Source organism: Glandiceps talaboti, chromosome 19 (genome assembly GCF_964340395.1).
Source record: "Glandiceps talaboti chromosome 19, keGlaTala1.1, whole genome shotgun sequence".
In the NCBI taxonomy this organism is placed as follows: domain Eukaryota; kingdom Metazoa; phylum Hemichordata; class Enteropneusta; family Spengelidae; genus Glandiceps; species Glandiceps talaboti.
In genome coordinates this window covers 19,293,923-19,317,301 of record NC_135567.1, presented here as the reverse complement: position 1 = coordinate 19,317,301, position 23,379 = coordinate 19,293,923, and the positions used below count along the sequence as shown (strand labels likewise).

Below are 23,379 nucleotides of genomic sequence, written 5' to 3'. Positions count from 1 at the left end.
AAGTGCTAAATAAAAAGAATAGTAACTGCTATAAATAGTAGACTGAGTGACAGGTCTGTTGAGAAAAAAAAATTGCGTCGTCGCACCAGTTTCGACAAACTGTTATCACCAGAAATAATTCTTCTTTTTTTGGCTTAACTGCAGAGATTACGTGACTTGAGATGAGTAGATGGCAGTAGAGGTTGTGTGTCTTTGTTTGAATGTCATAATACCAAGGGTTATCTTATGGTATGTCATTCAATAGGTAACACACACTGTATGTTCATTCTGTTGTACATGATTAATGGTTTCTGTTAGTTGGACGAAGTAGGTCAGAAATCCAGGGATACACTGACTTCAAAACTAAGAAGTAAATTGGTATCTGATATGCTTGAATTAGTAACTATTTAGCTTAAAATAAACCAAATTGTTTGGTTCTGGTTACCTGACCCCATCTAATTTTTCACTGTCGACCTAGGCCTAAACATTTGTTTACATATTTGAGAACAAAAGTAACAAAATCGCAAAAAGTCTCACAAGAAATAGTGGATGCGAAAACTGACATCAACTTAAAAAAAGACAATATAAAACTGTTCTTCCAATCTGTAATGGCTGTATATCTGATGAGAAGAAACCAATAACACAGACCATATGGAAAACAACGGAAAACATAACTACCTGAATTAGACACTAGACAAAAATATGTAAAAGAAAATAAAAGAAAAAAATCTACCTACCCCACCTATTTTAAAATTGAGCGTAATTGGAACCATGCAATTTTTTTTGTTAGACCTTACCAATGTATAACATGATTGACAAAGGTTATAACACACAAGCAGTTCAAAGTTTTTAAGCAATGCACTGTCGATCTGTCTTGTAAGATGATCCTCATCAGTACTATTAATTTTTGAACTGCTTGTTCGTGTTTCCATGGTTCTTGATTATTTTAGTTAAAATACTGAATGTGAATATCTGAAGGAATTGAGTAGATTTCACCAGATAAGCCTTCTTTGTCATCAAAAAGAAAACTATAATTTGCAACCAGACAATTGAAAATATGTTTGGATTATTTTATTTTAGCAGATTTGTCAGTTTTGACTGACAGCCATCATCACCATGGTGATAGTGATGCACAGTTTGATTGACATATGTTGAAGACTTGGTATCCAAGATGGCTGACTCCGAGTTCTTAGATTTAGATGATGTGTCCACCTCTCCTAAACATGTACAAAAGGAGGTAAGAACAAAATTTATCATATACCCAGTATTGCTTCCCACGCAATTCAATGGAGAGCACACGCATCAAATCCAGGCAATAATTTTCCATATCACGCCCTGGGACAGTGTGCCCTCTAAGCCAAATTGACTTGCCAGTGACGCACACAATGTCTAGCGACACAGCAAAAATTGATGTTCCCCTATCTCTTACTATGTGGTGACTCAAAAGAAATGTCAGTTTTTCTCATTTTGACTCACAACAACAAAATTTGGCTATCATTAGAGGGCACACCATTACAATTCTGCTGATGCTAAAAGTAACACCTTTTAGCACCTTCTTACACCTGTACCCATATGGTGAATAACGCCACCAGCCTACGCTTTGGGGCTATGTGTAAATAAAACTTGTTTGTCTAAACTAAGCATCTTGCTGGAACTCGTTGACACCTCTCAATCCGATAATTGTCAGTAGTTGTACCTCAGATCACAGACAAGAAACTGTGTTCCTTGTCTGTGCTCAGATGTTGTACCATGGCTGACAGTCCTGCTTGCAGACGGTGCACGCGTTTCGCTCAACACCGTCCTACGAAAAGTAACCGTCCTATAACGAGTGCGAAAACAAAATACTTTCGCACCAATAACAAAATAATTACATATAAATTTATAATATATATTACTATCAATATTAGCAATCGGTCGAATATGTACTCATTTTACATCTTTTTGACGATAGTAGTCGCTGGTACGATCACAAAAAGTGTCGAAATCGGAACTTTTCCAGTTCCGACTGATTTCAAAGTCCCGCCTTTGATCGGGCGTCCACTTGGGCATAAATTACGATTGAACTTGTGATTTCGGGATTTCTGGTCCTCCGGACTGGGACTAGTACTTTTGTAGCCAAGGCGAGGTAAAATTACTAAATAGTCGATTTATTGCTGATATTTGAACACAGATGCGTTAAATCTTTAGTTACTAGCGTTTCAGGTAAGCCCAGGTTTCACAACTGTCTCTTTGTAGGCGACTTACTCCGTATGCAAGCAGGGCGACATGGACCCTCAGACCACTAGTGGTCAACCGGTCTGAGATGGATCATAGACCCTACGAAATGGATGTAGCCTAGTAGAAATGTCTGTATTTGTGAACAGTAAGGAATGTCTCTCAGATAGACTGTGTCCATGACAACAATGTTGTGTCAATCAAGGCCTCTTCGCAGGTTTGTGAAAATGATGCTGGGGACTAATCTCCATTTCAAAAAGGGAAGTTTTTCTAACTGAAAAAGGTGTTTGTCCTGAATGTTCGATAACTTGCATTTCCGTCATTTTCTCGTCTCTGTTAATTTTAGCGACGAAGGGATATGATATTCTATAGAACGCCTTTTGTTTTATCAATTACAAACAATAGCATGTGAAGGGCGATATAATGTTGCCTTGTCCGAGAAACGGGAAGTACACTAGCTGTTTTCACTTCACTGCTCACACTTACATTGAAGAGCTATGTAGTCAGTAATCTTGGCTAGTCTATTCTATTGTCAAACAGAATTTTCCCTCAAATTCAACATCACTGTCAGAATATATTCGAGAAAGGTTTACAACGTTTATACTTTATTCATCCTGGATTCAATAGCAAGTGTACATTCTTTGATCACGGATTTGCGAGTGCAAAACATTATAAAAGCACGGGACTGCAATTTTGTGTTCTTTGTCTGTGTAACCTCAGACCACTGAAAATATTCATTAGTGGTCTGAGTCTGAGTTGGAACACATCTCCGTTTATAGTCTAGTTGTGTGTATTCACTAAGCCGTTTCAATATAATAATCATATGGACGTTTTATTTTCAACATCACGCAAACCATTGGCCTCTTTTCATGGTAGCGATTAGTCTATCTGCTAGACCTCGGATGTTCTTCCGATACAATACGACACACGACCGAACATCGCTATCGAGGATGGAACATCCAAGGCAAGCCCTCACTGCGAACTTCGTTCGCTTATAGTATCGAAAGGAAGCACGAACATCTAGCAGCAAGACTAGGTAGCGATTTCACAGACGCCAACAAAATCGAATTTTAGACTCTAATATTACTCTTCGCACGTACAGAGTACTTTTTATAGGATAATATCATAAAAAGTGAATCAGAGCAAGCATCTAACCTAGAGTCTAAAATTAGATTTTATCCGATAATGGATAGTTGTGTAATGTCGCGTCTTCATGGGGTCAGGTGTAAAAAAGACGGGTCAAAGTTTGGAAATGTGCACTCAGAGAACTGCGACACAACTGCTGACAGAGTTCTCAAATCATATTTCAGAGCTAAGGTAGCTATTGTCCTGCGTGTTCATTATAAAGCAGCCAAGTTCGCGTCACAATTTGTAAAATAACGCTACGACATTATACTAAACAATAAAGAATAAATAAGCCTTTGAAGTTTCTGTGCTCCTACTATAAATACTTCCTATGAATCTGGCCACAGCTACTCATGTCCTAGTCTAGCTGCTAGACCTCAGGTGTTATTCCGAATTTACAATACGACAAGGATGGGCGTTTGCCATCACAGCGAACTTCGTCGGGAGAAAGCCCGAACGTCTAGCAGCAAGACAACTTTCTATAGTGGTCTGAGTGCACAATGCATACAATGAAAAGATGGAAAAGAAGATTATGCAAATACCCGACACTTCTTTATTTCTGTTGATATAGATGATGAGGCCAATTAACACATTTCTACCAGCTTAGCATATTAACTAACCTCGGATTTTCGAGGTTGGGAAGTTCTCAATTGGTCATACTTTAGCATCGGAGAGAATTGTAATGACTGCCCTGGGACACATTACCCAAATATGGCAAAGTATGTTACTGTAGGTAGTGTGTCTAGCATCTACATATTTCTTGACTCACAAATTCTTTTGTACAACATAGTCATATCAGATTTAGGTGTTAAAGTGATCATTTGTATAAAAAAAAAATTTTAAATGTTGTTTCTGAATTTTTTTTTATTGAATTTAAACTTCATTTCAGATCAAAAGAATAGAAATAAAGGTTTTCATGATATTCATGTCAAAATTTGCTGTAAAAAGTGGTTATTTGTACAATATTTATTTTTTTTTTTAGATTCTGAATTTTTTGTTGAATCTAAACTTTATTTTAGATCAGAAGAATAGAAATACAGGTTTTCATGATATTCATGTCAAAATTTGCTGTAAAAAGTGGTTATTTGTACAAAAAATGTCAAAATTGAATCACATTTGACGTCTGCTAATGCATGAAGACGTAGAGATAAAAATCAGAACGTAGAGTACAATGATCTGTAGTTTGGCCAATACAATAGAGATTATTGGCAGTGTGCCAGAGTACCTTGAAACTGATCCAAGTTGGTTCTGTAGTTGGATATATAGTGTATTCGATTCATGATGGTGCTGGGGTGTCATGAAACTGATGTAAATCAGTCTTGTAGTGGACACATAAAATGTATTCATGGTGTATGTCAATTGGTTTTACTAGTAAGGATTAACTTAACCATTGCTTTGACCTGGTCAATCCAACCATGAAATTCCATCACTCCGGTTTTGTGCAAGGTATGCACGTAAAAGAGTTCAGAATTAAACTTAATTCTAGACGGTGTTGTTGTCGTACTTATCACAGTCTCGTCGCAACTTTAGGCGCTATCACACTTTGAATCTGGTAACTGCAGTGTCGTCTCATACAGGTAACGTTTGTACGAGTCAACCGCGCTGAAGTATATAATATGTAAGTGATTTTTTTCACTGTAGAACTTTATGTAGTTCACAGTTCACTGTTCTACAAGGACACATTTAACAATTTTTTTTACTTTTCCAACTTTTTGAAAGATTTCAACTTTCTTTTAGACTAGAAGCAATGATTTAATCCTTTCCAATGATTTGTCATCAAAATTTTGGTTTGAAAGCTGTCAAATTTATCCAAAATTTGATAAAAAATATGTAGATGCCAGACACACTACCTACAGTGTACAGGTCCTAATACTGATTTGCTAGGCCAGTGTCAGCTTGGTGTTATTGGTAACACACAGGGCTGGTACAGGCATTAACCCTTCCAGTTACAAATACATACTGGTGAGGTGTTAGCCCAGGTGTTAGTGTCAGCACTGAGCTAGAGTGGTGTTAACACAGGGCTGGTGCCGGTATTAACCCTTCCAGTTGCTAACACATACTGGTGAGATGTTAGTGGAGGCCAAGAGTTAGCACTGAGCTAGTCTGGTGTTAACATAGGACACAGTGTTGCAGGTATTAACCCTTCCAGTTGCTAACACATACTGGTGAGGTACCTAGGTATTAGTGTCAGCCTAGTGTTAGCACTGAGCTAGTCTGGTGTTAACATAGGACTGGTGCAGACATTAACCCTTCCAGTTGCTAACACATACTGGTGAGGTGTTAGTACCAGCCTAGTGTTAGCACTGAGCTAGTCTGCAGCTGGTAGCCCACTTCGGCTATCACTGATTATGTGATGAGGATGGAAGATTTATGGACATGAAAGTATTAATAATACAACTATTTCCAATAGAGGAAATTGATTTTCAGTTCAGGAATATGGGACTATTGGTCACAATCCTTGGGCTACCACTTCTAGAAATTGGTAGCCCACTAGGACTACCAAAGAAAAAAGTTAATTTTGAGTCCTACATGAGTCATCAAATTATTATTTATTATTTGTTTATATTATAGGAAGTGGACACTGCAGCAGAAGAGTATGATTTAGATGATTTTAATCAAGATGATCACAATGATTTCTACGAAAATCATTTCACACAAGTTTCTAGGAAGATTTTGAATGACCCATCACAGAGTGTTATAGGTGAGTATATTCTTTCACACAAGTACCAGAGATTACTTGCACTGTTGGTTGGACATACAAAGTGGTATTTTCACTGTAGTACGTATGTATCAGAGATTACTTGCACCAGTGTATGATCGATATATTAAGTGGTATTTTCACTGTAGTACAAAAGTAGCAGAGATTACTTACACTGTGGCGCATGCATGCATACTAGTGGTATTTGCACTGTAGTACATATTTACCACAGATTACTTGCACTGTTCCATGGACTTACTAGTGGTATTTTCACTGTAGTACACATGTACCAGAGATTACTTGCAAGGTTCCATGCACATATACATACTAGTGGTATTTTCACTGCAGTGAAACACCCAAAACATTATTACGTATGTACCAGAGATTACTTACACTGTTGTCTGGACATACAAAGTGGTATTTTCACTGTAGTACATATTTACCACAGATTACTTGCACTGTTGCATGGACATTTTAAGTGGTATTTGCACTGTAGTACACAAGTAGCAGAGATTACTTACACTGTGGCATGGACATTAAGTGGTATTTTCAATTCACTGCAGTACATATTTACCACAGATTACGTGCACTGTTGCATGGACATACTAGTGGTATTTTCACTGCAGTAAAACACCAAAAACATTATTAAATATGTACCAGAGATTAGTTGCACTGGTGTGCATGTGTACTAGTGGTATTTTCACTGCAGTGAAACACCGAAAACTTTATTAAATATGTACCAGAGATTACTTGCACCGGTGTGCATGTATACTAGTGGTATTTTCACTGCAGTGAAACACCGAAAACTTTATTAAATATGTACCAGAGATTACTTGCACCGGTGTGCATGTATACTAGTGGTATTTGCAATGTAGTGAAACACTGAAAACATTATAGCAAACCTGCATGCAAATGATATGATACACAATCTGTCACGGAAATTTGCTGGTTTACATGAGATGGCTAAAAGGTCTTGGAAATCAAAATCATTCCTTGATAAATGAATTGACAAGTTGAAATTTAACCTTGATAATTTAAAACAAGTTGACAGAATTATTATATACCAGAATAACTTTATAATTTTCAAACAAGTATGAATGTCCCTTCTCTCTATCACAAACCTTTATAGTAACTAGCAATTTTCATATTTGAGTCTTTTAAAATGAGAGAATTTAACAACAGTGGAGCCCACATTATGTTGGCCATTCAAAACAATTTTATTGTTACCCTACAGATTCTTATCATTTCTTGTGAATTCTCCTATCATGGCCATTCAAAACACTTTTATTGTTATCATTACAGATTCTTTGTTTTCTGATAATCACGTCAACGCACTGCCAACTGACAACTTTTCCAGCCAGGAAAACAAGTTCACAAAACCCTCCAATGAATCTGGAAATTCTCATGGAAGTAAAACGGAACGGGAAAATACGGATTCACTTATAAACAGTACTTATTTGGATGATATTTCCGGTGCCTACGGAATACCAAACACGCATAATTTTGATGTTGGACAGTTTTTCCAGGACTTAGATGATTTCAAAAGCAATAGCGACCTTGAAAAGAAGTCAAGGTCAGATGTAACTCCCAGGGTGCAAAGTGGAGGTCAAACTGGAAAGGTCAACACTGCAGATGTTACAAATAAAGAGGAAACTTCTACAGAGCAAAGTGAAGGTCAAGGTCAAAGTGGAAAGGTCAACATGGCAGCTGTTAATGAAAATCTGAGTAAAGAAAACAATAGTGGAATTGTAGAACAGATGTCGGTTGCAAAAAGTCAATTTCTTGAAGCTAAACAAAGTTTGCAAAAACTTTTATTGCCGGAAACTAGTGGGATAGCTGAACAAAATAAGATCCAGAATTCAGAGCCAAAACAAACTGCCCAAAATATTCCCAGGAAATCGGTAATTTCCATGAATAATCTGGAAAGGACGTCAGATGAAAATAGGGAAAAGAGATCAGTTTTCCCTAATGATAAAAAAGGCAGTGAGAAAACTACTGTCAAAAGAGTCCGATTTGAGCAACAAGTCGGGATAAGCGATGCGGAAGAAGACGGAGAGATGGAAGACGGAATGATTGAATGTTTTGAAATTGAGGATAGTTTTCCTACTGATAATGACAGTGAGGATGAAAATGAAGAAAGTCAGGAACGATCAGTGCCGGATGGTAGACCAGAAACAATGACAGTCCTGGAAAATGAAATACTCAGTGATGGAAATACTGTACATCGGGATATAGAACCTATGGAAAATTCCAGAAAGAGAAACATGGATAGCAATGAGATTGTGGTGACTGAAAATGTAAAACCAGTGAACACTATCGGAAAACGTGATGGACTCCGTGTTGCCATGGTTACAAAACAGGATGTTTTGAGAACCAATCCTATTTCCATGGATCAAAATTTTGGTGGAAATAGAACAGGGAAAGAAAATCCCGGAAATGACAGAAAACTTGGAAATGATGGAAATCCCGGAAAAGATCCGGAAAAAGATGGCAATCATGGAAATAGCAGTAAACATGGAAGTGATGAAAATCTATGGCATATAGTTGAAAGTTCTAAATCCAGTGGAAGTTTGACAAGGAAGGGTAAAATTCCTGGTGAAAGAAGTAAATCACTGCCAGGTGATGAAGACAGTAGAGAGATGTTAGAACAGAAAGTACTGGAATCAGCTGTTAAGGGAGATTTAGAATCACTGGTAAGTTAAGGATACTATCTATGAAAGCCCCAGTAGATTCCTGGTAAGTTAGGGAAACTTTCTACTAGCACCTTAGTAGATTCCTAGTAAGTTAGGGAAACTTTCTAGTAGCACCCCTAGTAAATTTCTAGTAAGTTAGGGAACCTTTCTAGTATACCCTTTGTAGATTCCTGGTAAGTTAGGGAAACTTTCTACTAGCACCCTTAGTAGATTCCTGGTAAGGTAGGGAAACTTTCTAGTAACAGTAGATTCCTGGTAAGTTAGGGAGTCTTTCTAGTAACACCCTTAGTAGATTCCTGGTAAGTTAGGGAGTCTTTCTAATAACACCCTTAGTAGATTCCTGGTTAAGTTAGGGAGTCTTTCTAGTAACTTTTTTTTTTACTGTTCCTTGTTATTTTTAATGTGTTGAAAAATGTCACCAATTATTTTCTCTTCCAGAAATCAACTCTGTTAAGAGAATCGTCTCTTAGTAAAGTATGTGATGACAGAGGTAATACATTATTACACATTGTATGTAAGTATGATCATATGGACTGCCTGGAATGGATGGTAAACCATGGATGTAAAGATATGGTATTATCACTTAATGATGACGCAGAGACACCAGCTGTAGTTACTGTTAAGGTTAGTCTATGTTTTCAAGGTCAAGTCGTCATGTCAGTGCAGTAAGGGCGTATCTGCAATGTAATTGTATAGGCAGATTCAACCGTTAATACTGCACTGTGACAAAGTAAAAACTGAAAATAGCCAAATAAACCACCACCACCACCACCATCATCATCCTGTATACCAGCTGTAGTTACTGTTAAGGTTAGTCTATGTTTTCAAGGTCAAGTCGTCATGTCAGTGCAGTAGGGGCGTATCTGCAATGTAATTGTATAGGCAGATTCAACCGTTAATACTGCACTGTGACAAAGTAAAAACTGAAAATAGCCAAATAAACCACCACCACCACCATCATCATCACCACCACCACCATCACCATCACCATCGTCATCATCATCATCACCACCATCACCATCACCATCACCATCGTCATCATCATCATCACCACCATCATCATCATCATCATCATCATCATCATCATCATCACCATCTGTTAGGGGTATCAGGAAATGTCTGTCGTAGTAATAGTATTTGGAGAAACCCCTATGGTGACAACACCAGAAAACTATTTAACATTCAGGTATAGAGCTTACAGACTCTTTTCTCTCACTTCATTTTCTGTTCACAGTATGGTCAATTAGAGTGTCTGCAGTGGTTAGTACTAGAGTCTATAGGTAAAACACAACTTACTACAATGGGAGAGTCACCAGCATTGGTACATCATGCAGCTAGGTACGGACAGGAACCTTGTTTACGATGGTTACTAGGATACATGCAAACACAAGACCTGTCTATTGACATCACTGATTGCCATGGCAACACTGCTGCTCATCTTGCTGCCAAATATGGTCATCTCTCATGTTTGCAGGTAAGTTGTAATCTACAGTTGTTGACATCATTGGCCTTATCAGTCTTGCAAGTATGTAATTTGCTACCGCAGTGTAGTGTTCACAACTCCAGTTGTTTTACATGTTGTTATTTTATCTCTGTAGACATTGGTTGAGTTCAATGCTGATGTGACAGCTATCAACAAGAAAGGCCACACCCCTTGTAAAGTAGCAGCCAATCACCACCATGATACTAGTGCTCAGTTCCTAATAGTTGTAGAATCTTGCATCCTATTGGCTGAGCAAGTGACCAATTACAGAAAGGACCTCAGAGAGTAAGTAGAACCATATATCCTTAGTTACACAAATGCAATATGTACTCATAAACAAAGACACCTCTCATAAAATTATGATGTTTTATGCAGTCTGCGTACGTCCAGTTATTTTCAGTCGTAATGAAATATGAATTTATCATATTTATAACATTTACAAATCTTATTTCTGGAAATGGTCACAAAGGCACTCACGTGGTGTCAGGTGCTGTTGTAATTAAATATGTTTATCTGAAACAACAAATTTGCATATCATTTACATATCATTTACATATTATTTGCATGTAAGCACTGCAGTGCAAATACCATTAACATACATGCACAGGAAACAATGCAAGTAATTTCTTGTACATATGTAATGATGTCTTTTCTCTTTGTCTTTTCTTGTAGGGTGAAGCAAGAAAACTTAGTTTTGAGATCACGACTTGATGATGTAAGTATCAAATTTATAATTCAAAAATAGGTTTCTATAATTTTTAATTTGGAAAAACTAGAGCAGCAACTGATGTTTTGAGAGTATTCTAGCCATAGATAATTTGCTTAGAAAACTAGTCTTGGTTACCCAGAGTCCCACTGCTGGGGGTTCTACTAAGAGACCACCCAGATGAGAGTCTGGGAAACATATCCAAAGTAGTCACTGTTACCCAGACTCCCACCACTAGAGCTGTACTATGAGACCATCCAGATGAGAGTCTTGGGAAACATAGTCAAAAGTAGTCTCAGTTACCCAGACTCCCACCGCTGGGGGCTGTACTAAGAGACCACCCACACAAGAGTCTGGGGAAACATCGTCAAAAGTAGTCTCTGTTACCCAGACTCCCACCACAAGGGGCTCCACTGAGAGACCACCCAGATGAGTGTCTGGGGAAACGTAATCCAAAGTCTGGAAGTCACACTGTACATTTCTTTCAAGTCATGATAAAATGGGCTTACGAGGCCTGTTTGTTGTAATTAAGATGTATCAGTTGCTTGAGACATGATAACCTGTCGCGAAGGTATGTGGATCGTTCAACCTGCAATTTTGGATGTGAAATACTCCACAGCATGCATTGCTCTGGGAGAGACATCCTGTGGCAAATTGGGATTTCCCCATATGAGGTGTCTTGTAGTAGAGCCCTCAGCAGTGGGAGTCTGGGTAACAGAAACTATTGGAAAACAAAAATCAATGTCAAAGTCGGAAAGTTCAGAGTTCAAGTGAAGGTTCATGTAATGATGTAAATATTTTTGTGCCAAAAATTATCTCAGATATATTATACTATATTTTACTTTATTTCATTTCATTTAGTGCATGCAAATATTTTACTTTTCTCTTTTTCTTTTTTCTGTTTTTTTTTTCACAAACTATGAATCATAGTACCAAGTATGTATGATATGTCAAAACAAAATTAATTTACTAAACTTTTATTTTTTGGTTTGTGTTTGTTGTGTTCATGATTTCAAAATCTAATATGTGGAAATTCTGACGTTGTTTTAATATGTGTGTACTAAAAAGTGGAGGCTTGTGGTTTATTTTTAACCTAAGACAGAGAACTTTGTTGTGTCATCGCTTAAAATAATTAACAATAGGTGAAAGTACATTATTAGTGTTGTCTTGAAATATTACTTGTTTTGAATTTTAGTATTTTTGGTGAAATTTAAATTTTCCTTCAAACACTATGTATACTATAGAAAATCTGTTTTTCTATAGTATACATAGTGTTTGAAGGAACATTTAAATTTTGTTATCATTTTCCTACAGGGTTGAAATATTGAATTCTAATATTTTTGGTGAAATTTAGTGTTTTCAAACATGTTTATATAAAAACTATATATATGATATTATATATCATGTTTGTACAATGAGTGAACATTTTCTGTTTGTGTTTTGACAAAAAATACTGTTTTTTCCTGAAGTTATGAACCACATGACATTTAAACGACTTCATAAAATTTGTTCTGATATTTGATATTTTGATGTTAATGTGTATACTATCAGATAAATTGTTCTGACTTCTGATATTTCTATTATGTATTGCCTGTCGTCTCAAGTCAGATTGGTACGTGGGTGTTAGGGTCATATCAGATAATATTTTAACATCTATTGCACTAATAGCTCTCTTACATGTAAAGTGCTTGATGATAGTAAAGTGAGGGGGGGGGGTTAGTAAAGTGAGAAGGTGTGGGGGTGGTTGTGGTCGAGGAAGAGTGGATATTATAATAGTTGTTAATGATAATAATGGACACTGGATTGTGTGGGTGTTAGAGTCACATGAGATGATATTTGAACATCTGCTGTACTAATTACCTCTATCGTACCTGTAAAGTATGTGATGATAGTTAAGTAGGGAAGGGTGGATATTGTAATAATTGTTAATGGACACTGAATTGTGTGGGTGTTAGAGTCACATGAAATGATATTTTAACATCTGTTGAACTAATATCAATACCTCACTTAATATGAAGTGCTTGATGATAGTAAAGTAAAGGTGGGTGAGGGGGGGGGGAAGTGGAAGAGGGGCAGATATTGTAATAATTGTTAACCATATTTTTGGTTTTGTTAATGTTCCATGAGATGGTATTTTATCTTAGAAGTGTCTTATAGAACTGTGTACATCATCATTTAATTCTAACACACCACAATGAACTGACTATGACTAATATACTATCTTTCCTCTCCTATTTTTGTCTCCAATCTATTTCAGTCCCTAGCCTATACATCTATACTACTAAGACAAGATAATCACATAACAAAGACAAACACACAGGTGTCTTATCTCCACTAAATTCTAGACATCACTTTTCACTTTCTCTGGAATAGCCATAGAGGGTGCTGTTCATAACTTCTGACAGCCAGGAAGGTGCCCCACTCAAATAGAACAGAAGAACAATGGTTTTTTTGTTACCAACTGTTGAATGATTTACCATCTCTGTCTTCGACCTGTAGAGGGCAGTACTCTGTTCCATTATATGTTCAACTTATAGTTTTGAAAAAGTATTTGATGGACATAGATTTGTATGTAGAGAATGGATACTGTAGCAGTATTTCAGAAAATTACTTGGAATTTATTTCACACTGGTGTGGTTTTCCACTTAGATAAAATCCCCCTTGGAAATACTTTTTGTTCATAGATATCATACATACCTTCCTAAATCTATGGCAAACCATATTATGACGTATGTTGGGGTTCGTTTGGGTGCACTGTTCTTGACACGAGAACAGAAGCCGAGGGCAAGTTTCCGAGTATACATGAAAGCCCTTTGCAACACTCGTCGCCACATGAATAAATGACGTCACAACTCACAAAACTTGCTCTCATGTCGAGAACAGTGTGTCCAAATGCACTGTCAATGTCAGATAAGTGAATAGCGCCTTCTATGGCCAGCCATACCTAGAGTCAAGGTTGCACTTGACATATGAATGCCTGCTACACATCACACAGTGTTCCTGTACTAACAATGTATTTAGTATTAGCATGCTTGTAAACCATGTGTACAAATGCCTGAATATTTATTTATGTGTAGTAAGATGTAATATTTTTGTTGGACCACATTTGTTACCAAATTTTTTTTGGAAGATAAAGCAAAATAGTTATTATGTAATATTAAGTTAAAATGAACAATATTTGCATGAAGCAAAAGGCGTATAATTAATGGCCTCAATGGCCTGTGAAAGGTGTGAGCCGATGTGTGAGGGCGCCCTGTCATGGCGTATCTTACAGTGTAAGGCTGTGAGATACATCTTGTACTGCCTTCAACAGCCTGTATCAGTTGATGTGTGAGGGTGTCCTGACATGGCATACTGTACGGAGTAAAACAAGACTTCACTCTTTGTTTATGTAAAGATATTGTAATAGACACCACAATAAGCTACTTTGATAGTCTTGTCGTCTTTTGTTTATGTTATTGTCATGGTAACGGTAGTGTATCATCCAAGTGACAGACAGCATGTCAGAGAAATGTTGATCACAGTTCTAAAATGCTATCTGATTGGCTCAGGGATTGTACAAATTATTGCATTACTGTTTAATTCACCAACCAGAATGTGTGTTACATCTTGATCACATGATTACCAAACCTGCATTGATTGGCTACGACTCAAAGTATTAATAAAATTTAGCCAATCACAGTAATCGTTACATTTACTTGTAAGTCACTTACAGATACAATACCAATTTTGGCTGCAAAGTACACTGTATTCCATTTATTGTTTGTTCTTAATTTTTTTTTAATGGTTCCTTTTTTTCCCAAATTCTTGTTACCATAGTTACAAGATGAGTATGTAGACCTGACGGGAAAGTTAGTAAAACAACTAGATGACTTGTATCAGAAGAAAACAACTCACAGAACTAGATCTACTAGTAGTTTGGACAAATTAGGAACAACAGAAAAACTAGGGTGAGTACAAGTCTATGGACTTAGGGGGTCTATTTATTCTGTCCTCCACAGAGTTGAAATTACAGATCTAAAGATCATTGATTCTTAAAATCATCAATACCACCATTCTGTCCTCCACAGAGTTGAAATTGCAGCATCTAAAGAAAAAGCTGAAGCACTGAAAAGACGATGCGAAGAATTAACTGAGCATGAACGACAGATGAAAGAGAAAGAAGAGAGAGATAAAATGAGAACAGAAGAGAAGATACAAAGACAGAAACAAGATTTCAGTCGCTGTGAAAACAGTAAAACTAAAATTCTACTGGATGATAATTTTTCTCTGGAACCACTTAGTGTTATGAGGTATGTATCTCTCCCCATTCTACCAAGATCATTCTACTCTCCATCCTCAATACCACTCCCCCCCCCCTCAATTCTACCAATATCACCCCCCTCAATTCTACCAATATCACTCCCCCGCAATTCTACCAATATCACCCCCCTTAATTCTACCAATATCACCCCCCTCAATTCTACCAATATCACCCCCCTCAATTCTACTGATGTCATTCTCATCTCCGTTCTACTAATAACCCCCTCAAACTGCTGACTTTACAGTTGACAAATACCTCTGCTCTCCTGACCATTGACTTCCCGTCTTCTGAAAACCTTCATTCTGCCTCAGCCTCTCACTCACCCCCTCAACCCCTCACCCCCCCCCCCTGCTATTGACTCCACCTGCTTACTTCCAATACTCCATTCCTCTCCTTCCAACCGTTTGCTTGTTATTCTGCCAATACCACCCCCCTGCCATTGACTCCATTCTCTTACTTCCAATACTTCATTCCTTCCTTACATCCCTTTGATTGCTATTCTAACGATACCACCACCTGCCGTTGACTCCATTCTTTTACTTCCAATACTTAATTCCTCTCCTCCTAGCTGTTTGCTTGCTATTCTACCGATACCACCGCCTGCCGTTGACTCCATTCGCTTACTTCCAATACTTCATTCCTTCCCTTCCAGCCGGTTGCTTGCTATTCTACCGATACCATCGCCTGCCGTTGATGCCATTCGCTTACTTCCAATACTTCATTCCTCCCCTTTCAGCTGTCTGCTTGTTATTCTAACGATACCACTGCCTGCCGTTGACTCCATTCGCTTACTTCCAATACTTCATTCCTCCCCTTTCAGCTGTCTGCTTGTTATTCTAACGATACCACCGCCTGCCGTTGACGCCATTCTTTTACTTCCAATACTTCATTCCTCTCCTTCCAGCCATTTGCTTGCTATTCTAACAATACCACTCCCCCTGCCATTGACTCCATTCGCGTACTTCCAATACTTCATTCCTCTCCTTCCAGCCATTTGCTTGTTATTCTACCGATACCACCGCCTGCCATTGACTCCATTCTCTTACTTCCAATACTCCACTCCTCTCCTTCTAGCTGTTTGCTTGTTATTCTACCGATACCACCTCTGCCGTTGACTCCATTCGCTTACTTCCAATACTCCATTCCTCCCCTTCCAGCCATTTGCTTGTTATTCTAACGATACCACCCCCTGCCATTGACTTTATTCACTTCCTTCCAATACTTCACTCCTCCCCATCCAGCCAATAACTACATAACCTATCTACTTCTCTTCTTTAACTAATCTGTAAATACCTACACGCCCTCAAACTCCAAATTTTTTAACTACAACGCCCAGATTTGTCTGATTTCAATAAGTAGGAAAAAACTTAATGAGTCGTTGAAAACCGAATATTTTGAGAATTGATGACGTAATCACCCACATCATCACTTTGAGTGACACTTAGATATAAAAGCTAGTGGTATCTACAAAGAAACGCAAAAAAATAAAATACATTATAAGCCAAGTTATTGCCTTTGAACAGAAAATATGGATTATTTACCCTGGTCGTTCTACATCACAACAACTTGTGTCTACGTCACTGGTTTTACGGTGTCCGAAATATATTTCAAAACATCCAAAATCGGCCATTATTTTTCCTGATTTCTCATAAACTAAGGGTGCCACTACTTGTCTAGATATTCATAATGACAAGGCCCCTTAGGTCAATCATGTTTTTTTGGCTGAATGCAGAACATTTTGGAGAATAATATCTAATTAAACCACATGAAAGCCAGGTTGAATAGTTTGAACAAAAAATAAAGGATAAATACCCTAGCTGTCCTGCGTCACCATAAAAATGCAAAAAAGAAATAAAACAAAAAATTATTTTTAATGCAGATCACGTCTGAGGGAAGTCAGTCATCGTTTGATGGTTTACCATAACGCCAAGACCGTCCACGACAGGGAAGTTTTAGCGGCGTCACGTGATTCTCTAAGTAGCCGATCGTCATTGAGCTCTCCTATGTCATTGTCACCGGGTCCGTCACCTCGTACATCAGTGAGTAGTGCCAATAGCCCACCTGGATATCTCCCAAGATACGCAAGTTACAACTCGCTTTTAAAGCCCCAGAGTTCACTACCTGATCATCGTAGACACTCTGATGGACACAAAGCTGAAACTTACTTTACAGAACCTGTTACATTGACAACTGCACAAAATGACCGGAAGCAAGATTACAGTCGGAATAATACTGGAATACATTCTCCGTTTGGGAATAGGACAGATTTTGATTCCGGGAAACCAAATATTTCCATGGATTCCCAATCCACTGCCAATACTCAGAGAGATCTGGATATTGATATTCCATGCATTGAAGTTCAGGCATCTTCTCAGGAAAGGACTAGAAATCAGGAATATTCCATGGAAAATTCAAACTTGCCAAAGGAATCTAATCTTGAACACCAGTCACATTTCCCTAGCACCAGTTCAATAGACAACGATTCTGTTTTTGAGGAATATAGTATTGAAGGAATGTTTTCAGGAAGTCCAGAGGAAAAATACAACAATTCGACAACCAATCAGGAGATGCCAGAACAATGGTTTAATTCCCAGGTGAATGGAGTATCAGCCAATCAAAATGCTCTATTTGAACAGGTGACAGCAGGGAACCAATCACAAGCTGGAAATTCCCGGAAAAGTTCATCACCTAATCCCAGATCTTGCTCAAGTACAAGTTCCACAGAATCATTTGAATCTGAAAGTAAAAAACCAGGATATCGTGGATCCACTGGAAGTGCTCATTCCGAGGGATTATATGATAGTGTTGGAAGTGATGGAAAACCAATTCCAGAAAGTATTCCTCAATGGATATTAACAAGTAATAAACCAAGACGACCGGAACCCATTATTGAGAAAATCGGAAGCAGTACGGAAAATTTGAAAAGGATATTTGCGAAACACATTCCTGCACATCAGTTGGATGTAATACGAAGAATGGACGAATGTATGCGAAAAGTGCAACCAACAAAATCTAAGGAAAGTACGGATAACGTTACTGTTCGTATGGGAAAAAGTATGGTGGAATTACCGCAAAACTTAGCTGCTGAAATGAACGCCAGATTCGCGGCAATGGAGGACGATAAGGATAAAAGCGGTAAAGTGAAGTTAAAACGACGGAATAATAAAGACCGAAGAATTAAGTACTCGGGATTTAAAGGCGGTGCGCGGAACGGAAGTGATGAGGACGCGATAAAGGAAATGCTCGCTCCGATTTATGAACATAGTCAAAATCATAGCGTCGAATCGCAGCGTTTAGCTAGAACTGACGGGGACGTTTCACATCAATTAAAAACATCGCCGAAAAATGCAAACGAGACCAAACCGAAAGAAAAGAAAAGTGATTTAAGTGGTGCTGTGAAAACTGACCACAGTCCAAGAAACAAAGATGCGAGTAGTATCGCCGCATCACAGGAAGTACAGAAACATGGAAATGTTGCTAGAAATGCAAACGGTTTGAAGGAAACGCCTCATAAACGAGAGAATGACAAACACGTTAACACGAGACAGGATAATTTTGTTAGTGATGGAAATTCTGCGAAAGCTAGAAATGAGGAAAGACATCGTGGAAATGAAACGTCATTGCGTGGAAATGCACCGTTACGTGAAAATGAAACAACGTTGCGTGGAAATGAAACAACGATGCGTGGAAATGGAACGTTACGTGGAAATGAAACGACGTTGCGTGGAAATGAAACAACCTTACATGGAAATGAAACAATGTTGCGTGGAAATGGAACGTTACGTGGAAATGAATCGATTTTGCGTGGAAATGAAACGACACTAGATGACAGTAGACTGAGTATTGGTAGTGTATCAACAATACCTAATGGAGGACATAGAATTCCTATGAGTCTGGTAAGTACTACAAAATTTCTAACTTAACCCCTTCACTGAAAACATTCCCGCCAAAATTGTTTGGACAAAATTCTTGTTTTTGGTATATATCAACTTCATTTTAGACTGGAATTAAAGAAATGTTACTTCCTAATAAAGTAATATTATTGTAATTATGAAAATATTCATATAAATTGGGTCCCCATCTTATTTAAAACTTGTCTATAGTCATGAAAGGGTTAAATGTTTTCATCAAAGACAAATTTTTGCACATTATGTAGGAGAGAAATTTGAAGTTATGAAGTCTTAACACTAAAGTGGCCTTGTGGATGAGAAACAAATAAATTGAAAAAATGCTTTAAAATTTGTTGTTTGTTGTAAAGTTTTTCTTATTTTACATGTTTTAATTTATTGAGTAACAAGGATTTTTTTTCTAGAACCAAAACTTTCATTTTGAATATTTTCTTCATAAAACAACTTTACAAAGTTTTGGTTCGAGAAAAAAAATCCTTGTTACTCAATAAATTAAAACATGTAAAATAAGAAAAACTTTACAAGAAACAACAAATTTTAAAGCATTTTTTCAATTTATTGAGGAACAAACTAGGACTTGGTATATGTTGTTTCACATTGATTTTTTCAAATATCAAAACATTGTAAAGTTGTTTTTATGAAGGAAATATTCAAAATGGATACCAAGTTGTCAGCCACATGTCCACGTTAACATGACTTTTGTAACCCTTTTCCAAGTAACAACTGGAATATTTCGTATTTTCATTTCATTATCTTGAATTTCAAAATAGGAATCCATCATCTGCAATATGATTTTATAATTTTAATCATTTTTATTGACAGACCGATCTGCCATCCAATGAATTTGATGACTTCTCATTCTCACAGATGTCAAATAATGAAGAGGATTCCGGCAAAGCATGGTAATTGTATAGCGCCCTCATTGTTCATCTAGTGTATCGTACGACACATTTTCCCTCCAAAACATGTAGGGCAAAAATTCTTCAATTTTGTTGAAATATTTACATTTGCAGCTAACTTTAACATGAATTAGTCGCACATGTTAAAGTATATAGTGCCCTCATAGTTGATCTCTATTATACAAAACACATTCCTCCAAAACCTTCAAAGCAAAAATGTTTTGAGTTTCTTTGTGGGAAAGAAGTGTAAATTTTCAAATGAATGACAATTGTACAAAATATACAGAGCTGTCAAATGTGGTGTTTGCTAGTCAGACTTTTCTACCAATGAAAGGTGTTGACTGATTTATGAGGGCGCCCATCATGGCATACCTTACAGACTACTAACCATTATGACCATAAGATGCATCATGTCGTGCCGCCCTGTTCTACCTATGAAAGGGGTTGTCATGACTGATTTATGAGGGCGCCCATCATGGCATACCTTACAGACTACTAACCATTATGACCATAAGATGCATCATGTCACTCCGCCCTGTTCTACCTATGAAAGGGGTTGTCATGACTGATGTATGAAGGCGCCTGTCATGGTGTACCTGACAGACTACTCACCATTACGACTGTAAGATGCATCATGTCACCCTGCCCTCACTGGCATGTTCTGCCTACGGGATCACTGATGTGTGAGGGCGCCCATCATGGCGTACCTGACAGACTATTTACCAATATAAATTATTTATTAGTCTTGCTACATATAATTATTTTATTTTTATTCTTTCAGGTATGAAAGTTCTGATGAGGAAGATAACATGGAACCAGTACCTCGACCCAAAAATACTAGCAAAAAATCTACAAATTCTGCAAAATCATCATCAACACCCAAAGACAAAGGAAATAAACATATATATTTCTTATAAGGATTGTAAATTTATAAGTTTAAATTATTTACTGCCCATAAATTATAAAAAATGTACTAAAACATCCTGTATTCAAAAATAAGGAAATAAATGTAGTATTACCTGTAGACTCAAGACAAGGCAATAAATGTAATATTACCTGTACACTAAAGACAAGGGAATGTAATATTACCTGTGGACTCAAGAAGAGGTCATAAATGTAATATTGCCTGTACACTTAAGACAAGGGAATAAATGTAATATTACCTGTAGGCTCAAGACAAGGCAATAATTGTAATATTACCTGTAGACTCAAGACAAGGTAATAAATGTAATATTACACGTAGACTAAATACAAGGCAATAAATGTAATATTACCTGTAGACTTAAGACAAGGCAATAAATGTAATATTACCTGTAGACTCGAGACAAGGCAATAAATGTAATATTACCTGTATATGGAAAGATAGGGAATGGAATAAATGCATTATTACCTGTAGACTCAAAGACAAGGGAATAAACATACATATTGCCCATGAACTAATAACAGTTTAAGTTATCAACTGCCCATAAATTATACAAAATGTACTAAAACCACCTGTATATTCAGGACCAGGAGAATAAATATATGGTTACATTTTGAGACCTAGAGAGACAAGGGGAATAAACATATGGTTACCTTTTAGGACCTACAGAGACAAGGGGAATAAATATTATATTACATGTGGATGGTATACTCAATAACAGCTGATAGCATCCAGATTATGTTATATCCTGCTCTGATTGGACTCCTTAAGCTGGTAGTAATACAATCTCTGATTAAAATCCGATGTAGTGTACATGTTGCAATTTATTTTTGGCTGTTACGTTTATGGTCGTTTCTTCTTTTGTGAGTGCTCCTTACATCAGACTGGTAGTAATAGTACTCTCTTGACCCTGATATCAGTATTTGCAGGCTGAGTAACAACGAATGAGTGATGGGGCCCATCTCTCAACATATTGGACCCCTTAAGCTGGTAGTAATAGTACTCTCTTGACCCTGATATCACTATTTGCAGGCTGAGTAACAACGAATGAGTGATGGGGCCCATCTCTCAACATATTGGACCCCTTAAGCTGGTAGTAATAGTACTCTTGACCATGATATCAGTATTTGCAGGCACAGCAACATACATTCCAGTCAGATTAATACGTTCCTTCACAGCATTTGGCACTTTACACACCTTTGGGACTATGCATATTGAGAGCTTTTTCTATCATCTCTGTTTGAAAGAGTACTTTGTGATGATGACAGTGAGAACCAAGATTATGGGCCACGGTTTAGTAATGCTAACAACCCCAGACCACTAAAAGAAGTCACTCAGAGTGGTCTGAGCAACAACTAATGAGTGATCGGGGGCATCCTTCATCACATTGGACCCCTTAAGCTGGTAGTAATAGTACTCAACCATTCTATCAGTGTTTGCAAGCTGAGTAACAACTAATGAGTGATAGGGGCCTTCTTCAACACATTGGACCCCTTAAGCTGGTAGTAATGGTACTCTTGTCCATTCTATCAGTGTTTGCAAGCTGAGTAACAACTAATGAGTGATAGGGGGCCTCCTTCAACACATTGGACCCCTTAAGCTGGTAGTAATAGTACTCTTGTCCATTCTATCAGTATTTGCAAGCTGAGTAACAACTAATGAGTGATAGGGGGCCTCCTTCAACACATTGGACTCCTTAAGCTGGTAGTAATAGTACTCAGCCATTCTATCAGTGTTTGCAAGCACCACCAAGTATATTTCTGTCATTGTTACGTTCCCTTTATAGCAATATTTAATAAAAATAATTGAATCATGATTTTTGTGCCTCTTAGTGACTTTGTACTATAATGACTTTTACACCAATCAGTTCTTGTTCTACAACATAATTTTAACCAGTTTTTGGCATTTGTTGATTGGATAAGAAGTCACATTTGTAAAGAAATTGACCAATCAAATCAAACATGACATACATTTTCAGGGAAAATCAGCTTTTAACCAGTTTTGAAAGGCATTTGTTGATTAGATAAAAGGTCACATTTGTAAAGAAGTTGACCAATGAAATGTGACCTAATGTTTCAGGGGAAATGTATTGTTATTTTAACTAGTTTATTGGACAAGGTATAACCATATTGTGTCCTAGAATGTGCAAAACAACCAGAAACAACATCGTAGCCCAAAATGTGTAATAATAGCAAGCCAAGTGCAAGTATACCCAAGAATTAAAATAATTGTCGTGTAATGTGTCTCAGACTCTGTCGCACTTCAAACATAAACCATAGTACGTCCTAGAGTTTATGTGACAATTAGATGTTATTCCCAATATTTTTCTTCGTTCAGCCAAGGAAAATACCAGTGACCTAAGGGGCCTTGTCACTATGAGTCACTAGATGAGTAGGAAAATACGAGTGACCTAAGGGGTCCTTGTCACCGAGTCACTAGATGAGTAGGA

General features: G+C 37.4%; 1 protein-coding gene across 1 annotated transcript; it reads left to right on the top strand.

The window, feature by feature from the left end:
- Window positions 1-1,150: 1,150 nt before the first annotated feature.
- Window positions 1,151-21,080, top strand: LOC144450110 (uncharacterized). The gene is made up of 12 exons (XM_078140678.1): window positions 1,151-1,216; window positions 5,890-6,019; window positions 7,319-8,709; window positions 9,148-9,333; window positions 9,944-10,183; window positions 10,308-10,477; window positions 10,865-10,907; window positions 14,718-14,848; window positions 14,969-15,190; window positions 17,081-19,097; window positions 19,932-20,011; window positions 20,790-21,080. The coding sequence occupies exons 1-12, from the start codon at window positions 1,151-1,153 to the stop codon at window positions 20,923-20,925; spliced, it is 4,812 nt and encodes a 1,603-aa protein (XP_077996804.1). The 3' UTR covers window positions 20,926-21,080.
- Window positions 21,081-23,379: the final 2,299 nt, after the last annotated feature.